At 42.3% G+C, this 14,989-nt stretch overlaps 1 protein-coding gene across 1 annotated transcript in view; it reads left to right on the top strand.

Moving 5' to 3' along the window:
- Window positions 1–14,989, top strand: part of KIF13B (kinesin family member 13B) — a 335,996-nt gene extending 321,007 nt beyond the window's left edge. Inside the window, exon 40 of the mRNA XM_023736742.1 lies at window positions 14,428–14,989. Within this exon, the coding sequence (XP_023592510.1) occupies window positions 14,428–14,720 (293 nt within the window). The 3' untranslated portion in view covers window positions 14,721–14,989. The remainder of the gene's footprint in view (window positions 1–14,427) is intronic.

The following is a 14,989-nucleotide window of genomic DNA, read 5'->3' as shown; positions in this document are numbered from 1 at the left end:
GGTGCAGAGCGCAGAGATAGGAGGTTAAAGGGAGAGGGTTTTTCCCAAATGGGCTTTTTTTTTTTTTTTTTTTAACTTGTCGCGAAAGGGTGCACGCATGTACTTATCCTAGTCTCTTGGGAGCTGCTCTTCGCTGGTTCAGAGTGTCCAAGCAGACTCTCTGCTACCGGGTCTCTCTCAATGTGGAAGCTGCTTCTCGAGTGCGCGCACAGCACAGCTGTTTGCCTGCTTCACCGTGGCCTGGCATGGCTGTGTCTCTGCTGTGTCACTGCCATGGCTCTAGCGCTCCTCACCTCTTCCAAATGATCTTCCTCTCCGGTATGACTCAGATGGGTTTCTTAACCTTGCCTTGTTCAGGGTTGTCAGATGTTCACATAGAATCAAATTACTTGTTTTTCCAGGTCTTTGTTGTAAGAGGGATATAGGAAGCGTCTAACTAGTCCGCCATGTTGACCACGCCCCTCTATTTCTAGCTTTTTAAGGAAGCGCCATATTGTTTTCCAAAATTATTGTACCATTTTGCATTCCCACCAGCAGTGCATAAGAGTTCCCATCTCCCCACAGCCTCTCTAGTATTTGTTATTTTCTGTTTTTTTGATTCGTGCCAGTAATGTCAGGTTGAGATGGTGTCTCATTGTGGTTTTGATTTGCATTTCTCTAATGGCTAGTGATTGCGAGCATTTTCTCACGTGTCAGTGAGCCTCCTGAGTGTCTTCTTTGCTGAAGTGTCTGTTCATATCCTTTGCCCATTTTTTAATTGGATTATTTGTTTTTTGTTAAAGAGGTGTTGGATTTTCCTATAGATTTTAGAGAATAGACCTTTGTTGGATTTGTCATAGCAAAAAATTTTTTCCCAGTCTGTAGGCTCTCTTTTGACTCTTTTGGTGAAGTCTTTTGATGAGCATAAGTGTTCGGTTTTTAGAAGGTCCCAATATCTAGCTTATTTTCTAGTGTCTGTGTATTGTTAGCTATGGTTTGTACCCTATTTGTGCCATGTATTAGGGCCTCTTGCATTAACCCTATTTTTTCTTCAATGATCTTTATAGTTTTTGGTTTTATATTTAGGTCTTTGATCCATTTTGAATTAGGGTTTGTGTATGGTAATGAGGTATGGGTCCTGTTTCATTTTTTTGTAGATGGACATCCAGTTTTGCCAGCACCATTTGTTAAGACTGTCTTTCCCCCCATTTGATGGACTTTGGGCCTTTGTTTTAGATCAGGTGACTGTAGGTGGATAGATTTACATCTGGGTTATCAGTTCTGTCCCATTGATCAATATGTCTGTTGTTGTACCATTACCAAGCTGTTTTGACTACCATAGCTATGTAATACGTTCAGGTAGTGTAAGTCTTCCTGCTTTATTCTTCTTCTTCAGTAGTGCTTTACTTATCCGGGGCCTCTTTCCTTTCCATATAAAGTTAATGATTAGTTTTTCCATCTCATTAAAGAATGCTGTTGGTAATTGGATCGGGATTGCATTGTATTTGTAGATTGCTTTGGGTAGAATTATCATTTTCACCATGTTGAGTCTACCTATCCATGAGCATGGTATGTTTTTCCATTTATGTAAGTCTCTTGGATTTTTTGCAGTAGTATTTTGTAGTTTTTGTAGGTCTTTTACATCCCTGGCTAGATTTATTCCTAAGTATTTTATTTTTTTAGTGGCTGTTATAAATGGTATTGCTTTCCTGATTTCCTTTTCATAGTTCTCTTTATTGATGTATCGGAATCCAAGTGATTTTTGTATGTTTATCTTGTATCTTGCTACTTTGTTGAATCTTTCTTTTAGTTCCAGTAGTTTTGTTTTGGAGTTTTTTGGGTTCTCTATGTACAGCATCATATCATCTGCAAATAGGGACAGTTACTTCTTCCTTACCAATTTGGATGCCCTTTATTTCTTTTTCTTGCCTTATTGCTCTAGCTAGGACTTCCAGCACAGTGCTAAATAGGAGTGATGATAAAGGGCATCCTTGTCTTGTTTCTATTCTCAGAGGGAATGTTTTCAGCCACTCTCCGTTAAGAATGATGTTAGCTGTTGGTTTTGTATACCCATTGCCATCGAGTCGAATAGGAACCCTATAGGACAGAGTAGAACTGCCCCATAGGGTTTCCAAGGAGCACCTGGTGGATTCAATCTGCTGACCTTTTGGTTAGCAGCCAAACTCTTACCCACTACACCATCAGGGTTTTCTATAGATACTCTTTATTATGTTGAGAAATTTCCCTTCTATACCTATGTTATTGAGGTTTTTATCAGAGATGGGTATTGGACTTTATTGAATGCCTTCTCTGCATCGATTGAAATAATCATGTGATTCTTTTCTTTTATTTATGTGGTGTATTACATTGATTTTCTAATGTTGAACTATCCTTGCATACCTGGTATGAATCCCACGTGGCCATGGTGTATTATTTTTTTTATATGATGCTGAATTCTTTGGCTAGAATTTTGTTGAGAATTTTTGCATCTATAGTCATGAGAGAGATTTGTCTGTAATTTTCTTTTTTGTGGTGTCTTTGCCTGGTTTTGGTATCAGGGTTATGCTGGCTTCATGCAATGTATTTGGAAGTATCCCTTCCTTTTCTATGTTCTGAAGTAGTTTCAGTAGTACTCGTGCAAGCTCTTCTCTGAATGTTTGGTAGAATTCTCCAGTGAAGCTCTCTGGACCAGGGTTTTTTCCCTTGGGATTTTTTTTTTTTTAATTACCTTTTCAATCTCTTCTCTTGAATGTCTTCTTTGGTGAAGTGTCTGTTCATATCCTTTGCCCATTTTTTAATTGGATTTTTTTTTGTTGAAGAGGTGTTGGATTTACCTATAGATTTTAGAGATTAGACCTTTGTTGGATTTTTCATAGCACATGATCATCTCAATCGATGCAGAGAAGGCATTCAATAAAGTCCAATACCCATCTCTGATAAAAACTTCAATAACACAGGTATAGAAGGGAAATTCCTCAACATAATAAAGAGTATCTATAGAAAACCCTGGTTGTGTAGTGGGTAAGAGTTTGGCTGCTAACCAAAGGTCTATTCAGATTTTCTACCTCAGTCTGTGTTAGTTAAGGTAGCTAGTGTGCTTCTAGAAATTTGTCTGTTTCCTCTAGGTTTTCAAATTTGTTGCAGTATAGTTTCTCATAGTACTCTGTTATGATCCTTTTATTTCATTTGGGTCTGTTGTAATGTCGCCCGTTTCATTTCTTATTTGGATTATTTGTGTCCTCTCCTGTTTTTCTTTTGTCATTTTGACTAGTGGCTTGTCAACTTTGTTGATCCTTTCAAAGAACCAACGTTTGATTTTGTTGATTCTTTCTATTGTTTTTCCATTCTCTATTTCATTTATTTCTGCTCTGATCTTTATTATTTCCTTTCTTCTGGTGGCTGTGGGCTTCTTTTGCTGTTCTCTTTCTGTTTGTTCAAGTTGTATAGCTAATGTTTTGATTTTGTCCCTTTCCTCTTTTTGATTTGTGTGTCTGTTGGTATAAATTGACCTCAGAGCAATGGCTTTGCTGTGTCCCAAAGGTTTGGGCATAATGTATTTTCATTCTCATTTGATTATAGGAATTTTTTTATTCCATCTATTTCCCAGTGGTTTTTAAGCAGGGTATTATTCAGTTTCCATGTATTTGATTTTTTTCCCTTGCTTTTCCTTTTATTTCTACTTTTATGGTGTTATGATCAAAGAAGATACTTTGTATTATTTCAGTGTTTTGGATTTTGTTGAGGGTTACTTTGTGGCCTAATGTGGTCTATTCTGAAGAATGTTCCATGTGCATTGGAAAAAAATGTGTACTTGCTGCTGTTGGGTGGAGTGTTGTACATATGTCTATGAGGTCAAATTGGTTGATTGTGGCCTTTAGATCTTCTGTATCTTTGTTGTGTTTTGTCTTAAGCTGGGTTCTCTAGAGAAGCAAAACCAGTAAAGCATATAAATACATATATAGAGAGATTTATATCAAGGAAATAGCTCATGCAATTGTAGAGGCTAAAACGTCCCAAGTCCACAGATCAGGGTAGAGGCCTCTCCCAGTTCACGTAGCCACAGAAGCTGGTGAACCCAAGGTCGGCAGTTCGGAGAGGGGCTCCCTCTCATAGGCTGTGGAGGTCAGTGAATTCCAAGATCAGCAGACAAGACTGCAGGGTTTCTCCTGATTCATGTAGCTGTAGGGGCTGGCGAACCCAAGGTCGGCAGGTAGGGGAACCGGACTCTTGCTTGCAGGCTGAGAAGTTCGACAAATTCCGAGATCAACAGGTAAGCTGCTAGCTCAAGTCCCATGAACTGGAGGTGAGACAGCGAGAGGCAGCTGCTGAGTGTGGAACAAGCCAAAAACCTTGGCAAGGCAGGCAGGCAGAAGATAACTGGCAGAAGGCAGAGAGATGAAACTGAGAGGGCGGTGAGCTGCCACAGTCCCCGCCTCCGCCAGTACAACTCCGCAGATTCCATCATGGGGGTGATCAGAACATTATACAACTACTCAAACACTGAGAATAGTGGTCTAGCGAAGTTGACATACAATCTTAACCATCACAGTCCACCCCTTGTCAACTTGGCACCTGTACACATTTCCTGAAACCATACATAATCTCTGAATAAAGATGATTACAAAGTCATACTTCTGCCTAATGTGATACAACTAACATGCGTACAATCAGAAACACACTAGCCCTGTTTACATCTTATATTTTATAAGTGAAGGAAACAAAAAGATGCACACGTACAAAACAGAAATACTCATGGCAATTACAGTCCCCATTTCTGCAACTGGTCACATGGCTGTAACTGGTATTTAGAACTACCTTCTTCCGCCACCCATTCTGTATTCCCTTTGCCCTCAGTAAGCAACTCAGCTGGTCGTGGTTCTTTGCCTGGTGGGTGACCCAAACCTTCATTCCTGAAGGGTCTGGGTCATTAGGAGTCATGTTGGAATTAGGTTGCTGTAGTTTTCCATTGACTTTAATCACAGGGCACGGTAGTACTAAGAGGCGCCCTAAGGAATCTCCTGCATGCCACACATACTCTTCTTTATCTCCATTATGTAATATCAATCCAATTTCCTCTTGGTAATCAGAATCAATCACACCAGCCAATATGGTAAGTCCCTTCTTTGCCTGTTGATCCAGAGGCATAAGGAGCCCAAAGTGGCCAGGTGGCATTCTTAACTTCCAGTTCAGTGGAATCAGTGATGTGTCTCCAGGTGGGAGCATTCCTCCCTTTGGAAGTAAGACCTCTAGGCCTGCAGAGCATAAAGTCGAGGGGACAGGAAGCAAAAATCTTGCAAGTGGGTCACTAAGGGTAATAGTGAGTGGTACCACTCCCATTTCCACCCCTTGATTCCTGGACCCGTGAATCCTGGCTATGGGAGAAACAGCACCATATATTGGGTGCTGGTTTAAAGCATATACAGCCTCCTGGAGAACATTGCTCCAATCCTGCAAGGTATTGCCACCTAGCTGGCACCGTAATTGTGTCTTTAGAAGGCCATTCCATCGTTCTGTCAAGCCAACTGCTTCAGGATGATGGGGAGCATGGTAAGACCAGTGAATTCCATGAGCCTGGGCCCACTGCCGCACTTCATTTGCTGTGAAGTGAGTCCCTTGATCTGAGACGATGCTGTGTGGGATACCATGACGGTGGATAAGGCATTCTGTAAGTCCACAGATGGTAGTTCTGGCAGAAGCATTGCGTGCAGGGAAGGCAAATCCATATCCAGAGTAAGTGTCTATTCCAGTAAGGACAAAACGCTGCCCTTTCCTTGAGGGAAGCGGTCCAATGTAATCAACTTGGCCACCAGGTTGCTGGCTGATCACCTCGAGGGATGGTGCCATATCGGGGACTCAGTATATGTTTCTTTCTAGATGTTCTGTTCTTTACCAAGAGTGGTGTGTTGAAGCTTCCTGCTACTGTTGTAGAACTGTCGATTTCTCTTCACTACTGTTAGAGTTTATTTTGTGTGTTTTGAGTCCTCTCATTGGGTGTGTAGATATTTAGTATGGTTATGTCCTCATGGTGGATTGTCCCTTTCATCATTATGTAATTTCCTTCCTTGACTTTCATGGTTGATTTTATTTTAAAATCTATCTTATCTGAGATTAGTATTGCCACTCCTCCTCCTTTTTGGTAGCTGTTTGCTTGATATATTTTTTTCCATCCTTTGATTTTTAATATATTTATGTCTTTGTTTCTAAGGTATGTCTCTTGTAGATTGTATATTTTGGGTCCTGTATTTTTATCCATTCTGTGACTGTCTCTTTATGGGTGCATTAAGCCATTTACATTCAGTGTGATAATTGATAGGTGTGAGTTTATTGCTGTCATTTTGTAGCGCTTTTTTTTTTTTTTGTGGTGCTGACCTTTTCTTTGTTCCTCTTACTCTCCTGTGCTGAATTCCTTTTTTTGTGTGTATTTTTTGTTGTTGTTTCTTTCATTTTTGTAGATTTTGTGTTTACTGAGACTTTGTTTTTTGTCTTTATTTTTATGAGTGGGTTAGTTAACTTTCTTTGTGTTTACTTTGAAATGTACCCCATCTTCCTAAGTTTAAACCAGTCTTTTATTACTTGATATCACCCTGACTTCCTCGCCATTTGAAAGTTCCATACCTATGCTGTTCATTCCCTTTTTTTTGTTCTGATGTTGTCATTTACAAATTGACCTCTCTGTTTCCATGTTGTAAATCTTTAGCTTTGTTTTATCCTTGAGAGTTCACTACCTAAGTTGATACCTGGCTGATGCTCTCTTGTGTCCTAGATTCAGGTTGTTGTCTGATGTTGGTTCTCTAACTGAAGGACTCCCTTTAATAATTCTTTTAAGTTTGATTTGATTTTTACATATTCTCTTAATTTTTGTTTATCTATTAATGTCCTAATTTCGCCATCATATTTGAGTGAGAGTTTTGCAGGATATATTATTCTTGGTTGGCAATTTTTTCTTTCAAGGTTTTATGTAATGTCATCCCACTGCCTTCTTGCCTGCATGGTGTCTTCCAAGTAATGAGAGCTTAGTTTTATTGTTTCTCCCTTGTATGTGACTTTTCATTTTTCTTGAACTGCTCTCAGAATTCTTTCTCTTTGGTTTTAGCAGGTATGATTATGATATGTCTTGTTGATTTTCTTTTAGGGTCTATCCTGTACGGGGTCCTTTGAGCTTCTTGGATGGTCAGCTTTTTATCTTTCATGATATTAGGAAAGTTTTTTGTCATCAGATCTTCAGGTATCCTCTCTGTGTTTTCCATTTTCTCTCCCTGTTTTGGAAATCCGATCACATGCAAAATTTTTGCTTTCGATTGTATCACACATCGTTCTCAGGATTTCTTCATTTTTCTTTGTTCTGTTCTCATTTTTCCTCAAAGAGGTATGCAAGGATTTGTATTCAGTTTTGCTGCTCCTGTCTTCTATCGCTTCAGATTTCCTCCTAAAACCTTCTTTTGCACTGTCCATATCCGAAATCTTGTGTATCTTTTGGATTGCTAAATTTCTGTTTTTCTGTGATTTCTAGTTTTTGTTTATTTTGATGTTTTGTTCCTGTATTATTTTCCTGAATTCTTCCATTGCTTTGTCTGTGTTTTCCCTGATTTTGTCTTCATTTTCCATGAGTTTGTCTATTTTTTCCTTATTTTTGTCTGTGTTTTCCTTCTTCTCTTGGAGAGCCCTCAATGTTAGAGTTTTGAATTCCCTATCAGGTAGTTCCAGTGCCTTTTCTTCTACTGGAAGGTCATCTGGTATTTTATTTTGTTTGCTTTCTAGAGCCATCCTGTCTTGTTTTTTAATATGTTTTGATATTGTTTGCTGTCTTTGGGACATTCAGTATTTTCTTCATTTATTGATTGTAGAGTTATTTGTTCTATATTGCTGTTTTGTTTTATTTGATTATGTCTGGGCAGGCGGGCTGGGCATTCTTTGTTTGCTTGTCTGTGGGCACGATTCTTCTCACCACCTTATCCCAGTGGGCAAGGCTGGGTCACTCAGTTATGGTGCAGCAGGGCAGGTTCAGCAGTGGTTAGGGGTGAATATAGGTCATTAGTGGCATGTACTGGGGCCGATCGGGTGGGGCCAGGGGGCAGTACAGGTTAGGGTCTGGTGGTCTGTGCTGGTGCCATTCAGGGGTGTGGCACTTGGTGTGCATTGCAGATAGGCAGGAGGGAAGGGAGAGGATTTCATGTTTGGAGCTAAGTGGGTGAGAGAAAAAGAGAGGGAAACAGAAGCAAAAAAGCAAAAAAAAGAAGAAAAAGGTAAATAAAATGTTGGCACATTAGGATTTGGCATGTGGGGGTGGGGCAGACCTGGTGAGGCCGTGTGCTGGTGGTTTATTAGCCAAGCAGTGTGGCTTGACCTGTTCAGGAGGGGTGTGGGCCATGCACAGGGCTAGGTGGGCAGGAGAAAGGAAAGAAGGGGAAGAGAGAGAATAAACAAACAAAAACCAACAACAATAAAATTAAATATGGTGCTGAGGGCTTTGGCTGTTGGGGGCGGGGCAGAGTTGTAGTGGTGGCTAGCTGATGTCTCTCTTGGCTTGTGTGCAGGATGGCCTGTCAGGATGGGAAGGAGAGGGAAAAGGGAGAAGGGAAAAGACAAACAAAAATAAATAATATGGCACTGAGGGAGCCGGTCTGTGGGGGTGAGGTGGACCCAGGCAGTAGTGAGCTGGTGTCTCTCTCGCTGAGCAACTGTGGCCTGCTGGAAAGCCAGCAGAGGCCACATAGTGAGAAGAAGGTTGGGGGATGGGAAAGCATGTATCCCTTGCTACCAGGTGCTCTGTCTCCTCTTGGGAGCTCCATGAAGTTGCCTTCCTGTATTCCCAGTCTGCTGTTCTTGGTGGCTGAGGTCCAAGATGGCGAATCTGTGCTGCATTACCTAGTAGGAGACCTCTACTCCATAGCTCTCCTTGTTCTTTGTTTTCTTTCAGTTTCTTATTCCAGTCGGTGCTTGATCGAATTCTTTATCTCTTCATTTGATGCTTAGCATTCCAGGATTGATGTTTATCTGTTTTACTTAGATTTTCAGGTCTTTGCTGTAGGGGGACGGCATGGTGCTCCTTTCCATAGCACTGTGTTGGCTCTGCCTCTGTTTGTCTTTTTTTGACTGAGTTATTGCATTCAGCATAATGTTTTCAAGGTTCCATCATCTTGTAGCATTTATCAGGACTTCATTTCTCTTTATGGCTGAGTAATACTCCATTGTATGTATGTACCACCTTGTTTATCCATTCCTCTGTTGGTGGGCATTTACCATAGGTTGTTTTCATCTTTTGACTATTGTGAATAGTGCTGCAATGAACATTGGTGTACAAGTATATTTTTGTGTTCCTACTTTCAGTTATTTTGAGTATCTACCTAGGAGTAGTATTGCTAGATCATAAGGTAATTCTCTGTGTAACTTTTTGAAGCCCTCCAAACTGTTTTACATAGTGACTGTACTGTTTTACAGTCTCATCAGCAGTGGATGAGGGTTCCACTCTCTCCATATCCTTGCCAACGCCTGCTGTTTTCCTTTTATTTTTATATATCATAGTCAACTCAGTGGGGGTGAAATGATATCTTAGTTTTTTGTTCATTTTTTAATTAGGTGTGTGTCTTTTTGTTAAGTTGTAGGAGTTCTTTATATGTTCTAGATATTAAACTCATAAGATATATACCAAACCAGACCCATTGCCGGCCAGTCGATTCTGACTCATAGCGACCCTATAGCGCAGAGTAGAACTGCCCCATAGTTTCCAAGTCTATTTTACGGAAGCAGACTGCTACATCTTTCTCTTGCGGAGCAGCTGATAGGTTCGAACCACCAACCTTTCGGTTATCAGCTGAGCGCTTAACCACTGCACAACCAGGGCTCCTTATAAGATATACAGTGTTGCCAAATTTTTTCCCAGTGAGTAGGCTGTCTTTTCGTTTGTTGATTAAAGTCCTTTGATGAACAAAATTTTTAATTTTAATGAAATCCCATTTGTCTCTTTTGTTTTTTGTTGCTGAGGCTCTTGTCATATCTTAGAATGCATTGTAAAATATTAAGTCCCAAAGCACTACCCCTATCTTTTCTTTTAAGACTTGTATAGTTTCAGTTCTTACTTTTAGGTCCTTGATCCATTTTGAGTTGATTTTTATATATGGTGTGAGGTAGGGTTCCAACTTCATTCTTTTGCATGTGGAAATCCAGTTGTCCCAGCACCATTTATTAAAGAGACTGTTTTTTTCCCATTGAATGGTCTTAGCACCCTTGTCGAAAATCAGCTGACCATAGATGTGTGGGTTTATTTCTGGACTCTCAATTATGTTCCATTGGTTAAGAAGTCTATCATTATACCAGTATATAGTATGTTTTGAAATCAGGAACTGTAAGTCTTCCTACTTTTTTCTTCTTTTTTCAAGCTTGGTTTGCCTATTCAAGGCCATTTTCTGTTCCATACCAATTTGAGGATTGGCTTTTCTGTTTCCGTAAAGATGGCTGTTGGAATTTTGATGGGGATTGCACTGAATGTATAGATTGATTTGGGTAATATTTACATTTTAACAATATTGTGTCATCCAATCCATGAACATGGAATGTCCTTCCATTTATTTAGGCCTTCTTTAATTTCTTTCAGAATGGTTTATGGTTTTCAGTGTATAAGTCTTTCCCTTCTTTGGTTAAATTGGTTCCTAAGTATTTTATTCTTGTAGATGTTATTGTAACTAGAATTGTTTCGTTACTTTCCTTTTCAGATTGTTCATTCCTGATGTATAGAAACCTGATTGATTTTTGTGTGTTGACCTCGTATCTTGGTAGGAGTGTTTTTAAGGCCGGTTAGCTTACTTAACCGGTAACACCACCCTCAATTTTGACTGTTCTCAATTTTGTTTATTCATTAGAGATTTTTTGCTTCACTCCCTAATCCATCCTGATCTCCTTAGTATCCTCATCATTATCATTGTTTCATGAAAGGGGAGATGTAAAGGAAGATGAAGTTTTACTGGTCAGTATGTGATTAGGACTGTTGAATAAATAACAGCTCAATCATCTTGTGACCTCAGGGTGGGAGCAGCCTTTCCTTTAGATGAGTTGGAAGCTGAAGAGACAGATTTTAAGGGAGGTTTGTGAGCAGTGTAGGTGGAGGAGTATAGTGAGAGTATAATCCTGTTGCCGTTAAGTCAATTTTGACTCATAACGACCCTACAGGACAGAGTAGAAATGGCCCATAGGATTTCCAAGGAGCAGCTGGTGGAGTAGAACTACTAAACTTTTGGTTAGCAGCCATGCTTTTAACCACTGTGCCACCAGGGCTCCTATGAGAGTGTACTGGGGTGTTTCTCTTGGTCAGAACAGTGTGAGTCAGGGACTGAGGAGGTAAGAGCTCTATGAATGGAAGTCCGTAGACAGCCGGAGAGTTGCCTTGATGCATTGGGACATCGAGGTCACGCAGAGCTTTGAGACAAGCAGTATCACTGGGTGCGATGTGCTCTGCAAGAAGTGACTCAGTGTGAAACTCTACCATGTGAGAGAGACAGCTTCTTGAGTCATTCTCTGGTATTGCTGAGCATTTCGGAATGGGTTTCTCTTACAGCCCAGCAGTAGACCTGAGCCTTCATACTATCTGCAAGCTGAGGGGAAGGCATACGTTCAGATCTGGGGCTACAGACACTTGACCATGGATGACTTCTTTTGTTTCTGGGCCCAGAAGCTTAGCTGTGAAGTCACTCACTGTCTATAAAAATTTTGGCAGAGAATATCTTAAATTGTAAGTGGTTCTAGAAGATTATTGTAGCCCCCCGCCCCCCCCCCAAAAAAAAAAAAACCATTGCTGTCGAGTTGATTCCAACTCATAGCTACTGTATAGGACAGAGTAGAACTGCTGCATAGGGTTTCCAAGGAGTGGCTGGTAGATTAGAACTGATGACCTTTTAGTTAGCAGCCATAGCTCACTATAGCTCTTAACCACTGGTCCACCAGCCTAAAATATTTTTTAAGTTCCATTTCTGCTGAAATGCTAAGGGGAATTGGGAAAGAAATTTTTATCTGTAATTGTGCTGAAGAATTAAAGGGGAATAAGCAAATAAATCAATTCATCCAACAAGTAATTATTAAGCACCCACTATATCAGGTCACTATGAGTTGGAATCAACTCAACAGCAATGGGTTTGGTTTGGTTTTTATGTTCCAGTTGGAGTCCAAATGGCACAGTGGTTAAGAGCTTGGCTGCTGACCAAAAGGTTGGCAGTTCAAATCCACTAGCTGCTTCTTGGAAGCTCTATGGGGCAGTCTTCCTCTGTCCTATAGGGTCACTGTGAGTCGGAATTGACTCAACAGCAATGGGTTATGTTCCAGTCACTGTTCTTGAATCTGGGGATTCTTTGGTGAACAGAACAAAGTCCCTGATTTCACTCAACGCTTATTTTATAGAGGAGAAAATTACCAAGTAAACAAATACAATTCAGGTAATAAAAAGTGCCATGAAGAAAATGAAGTGAGGTAAGGAGATAGAGAGTGACAGGTATAGAGGATTTTAAATAATACGTTGGAAAGCAAAGCATACATGATGTAAAGGAGAGAGCGTGAGGAGTTGGGGCTGGGTTAGTGGGCAGGACGGCACTCCTGGCCAAGGGCACCCTGAGTATACAAGCACTGAGGCAGAATGAGCTGGGTGTGTTTGAGGAACAGCACAAAGGCTAGGTGATGAAGTTGAGAGGTGAGCATTGGCCATATCACAGAGGGTTTTGTGGCCACTTTCAGAATTTGGCTTTTTTGGCAAGTGTGGTAGGAAATCGTGAGAGTTTTGAGCAGGTGAGTGACGTGATCTGATTTGCGTTTAAGAAGTTCCTTTTTTTAGGGAGAAGAGACTTAGGAGGAAGAATGGAAACAGAAGGTCAGTTAGTTTGTTGTAAATGTCCAGGCAAGAGATGACAGTGGCTTAGACCAGGGTGGTAGTGACCGAGGTCGTAAGTGGTTAGATGAAGGTAAAGTCACCAGGACTAATGGACTGGATGTGGGATATTAGGAAAAGAAGGGAGTCCGGATGACTCCTAAATTTTTTGCCAGAGCAACAGAGTAGATGATGTTGCCATTTCCTGAGTTGGAAACAACTGAGTGAGTAGCAGGTTATGAGAGGAAGGAGGCTGGGAAGAATCAAGGATTCAGCTGTGGACTGGTGAGTTCAAGATGTGTGTTAGACATTCAGGTGGAGGTGTTAGCTATCTGGGACAGGGCGAAGTTTGGGCTGGAGACACATTTGAGGGGCATCCGGATTCATCTGGTGTGTAAGGCGGGCGGCCAAGAGCCCCAGGGGAATGCATGAGACAGAAGAGAAGGCAATGATTGTGCTCTGGGGCCCTTCAGCAAGTGAGATCCAGAACAGAGGAGTCACCATGATAGGTGAGAACTAGGAGTGTGTCCCAGGGGCCAAGTGATACAAGCTTGTCAAGGAAGAGTGAGGTGTTAGGTGTTGCTGAGAGGTGGAATAAGATGAGCTTGTTGTTAGGTGCCCTTGAGTTGATTCAGACTCACTGTGACCATGTAGGACAGAGTAGAATTGCCCCGTAGGATTTCCAAGGCTGTAATCTTTACGGAAGCAGACTGCCACATCTTTCTCCCTCAGAGTGGTTGGTGGGTTCCTGCTGCCAGTCTTCTGGTTAGCAGCCAAGCTCTTAACCACTGCGCCACCAGGGCTCATTGAGATGAGCATCCAGTATGGTAATTGGCTATGGCAAGTGGAGGCTGTTGTTGAACCTGAGAAGTGTAGGTTCAGTAGGTGGGCCAAAGTCTTTTGGAGATGGTTTAAGAGAGAAGGGCATGTTAGGAAATGGAGACAGTAAGAATAGAGAACTCGCAATTATTTTTGCTGTAAAGATCGTGTTCCCCACCTGCCCTCCACTATGAGAAACTAATGTTGAGAGGTTCAGGGAGGGCGCACCCCTGTCCAACACATACTACCTGAACACTTTGTTTTCTCATCCTTCACCATAAAATGTTTTCTATTTGGTTTTTACAAAGGAAATTCTTATTTACCTATATTGGCGTATCAAGTATGAGATCTCTCCAGCCATAATTTGGTAATTTGAATCATTCTACCAACACCGTCCATCCTGTGTTCACATTTTAATCACCCAGATTGAAAACTATGTGTGCCGGCTATGGGGGTGTTGGTTCCAGCTCTATTTTGGTAGCTTACCTGCTCCTGGTGCTTTAGAAATGGCCGGAGTAGAACTCTGGCCTCACACCACAGGTCTAGTGGCCTGGGTGTGTGTGTCCCTGGTGACCACTGCCGACAGCAGGGAGCCTGGTCTCACTCATCCATCTGGTCCCCGCCTCACGCTGTGTGGCCAGGCCTGGGTGGTGTCCAAGGGCTTAGTCTGGGGCAGGCGGTGCCCTACAGAGCGGGGCACTTGGGGCGAGGGGCGTTAGGTGAGCACCTCCACAGTCTTGTTGGAACCACCTCTAAGTCACCAGCTCTTCCTTTTTCCTCTCCAGGTAAGAATGACGGCTCAATTGGAGGGAAGCAGTACTTCAAGTGCAACCCGGGCTACGGACTCCTGGTGAAGCCCAGCCGCGTGCGGAGGGTCACAGGCGTGGCCCGGCGGCGCAGTGCTGGGCTCAGGCTGCAGGGTGCCGCCGCTTCCGAGGCCCGCAAGAGCGCCACCCTCTCTGGCTCCGCCACCAACCTGGCCTCCCTGACAGTGCTGGCCAAAGCTGAGGGCGGGGCAGCCCTGCGGGCAGAGAGGAGCCAGAAGAGCATGGAGAACCGAAAGTCCTGGGCCAGCTAGGCCGCTGTAGGTGCCTCCTGGGAGCCACCTCCCTGGAGACGCCACCCTGGCACAGTCGGGCACCATTGCCTGCCTGCTTCCTTGTGGCCTTCTTTGCACTAACCAGGAGGGAATATGGTGCCCCCTTCAGAGCTTTGCCAATAAGGACCCGCGGAGGAGAGGAGGGAGGCTTGTGCAACTCATTCTAGGGGTGGAGCAGGGGCCCTGAGGGCTTTCTTCATGATGCAGGGCTGGTGACCACTCCCTGGATCTCCCAGGAGTCCTGAAGC

The sequence above is a fragment of the Trichechus manatus genome, unplaced genomic scaffold (genome assembly GCF_000243295.1).
Source record: "Trichechus manatus latirostris isolate Lorelei unplaced genomic scaffold, TriManLat1.0 scaffold00091, whole genome shotgun sequence".
Taxonomy (NCBI): domain Eukaryota; kingdom Metazoa; phylum Chordata; class Mammalia; order Sirenia; family Trichechidae; genus Trichechus; species Trichechus manatus.
Note: the sequence above shows the minus strand (reverse complement) of the source record. Positions and strands in the feature narration are given on the sequence as shown.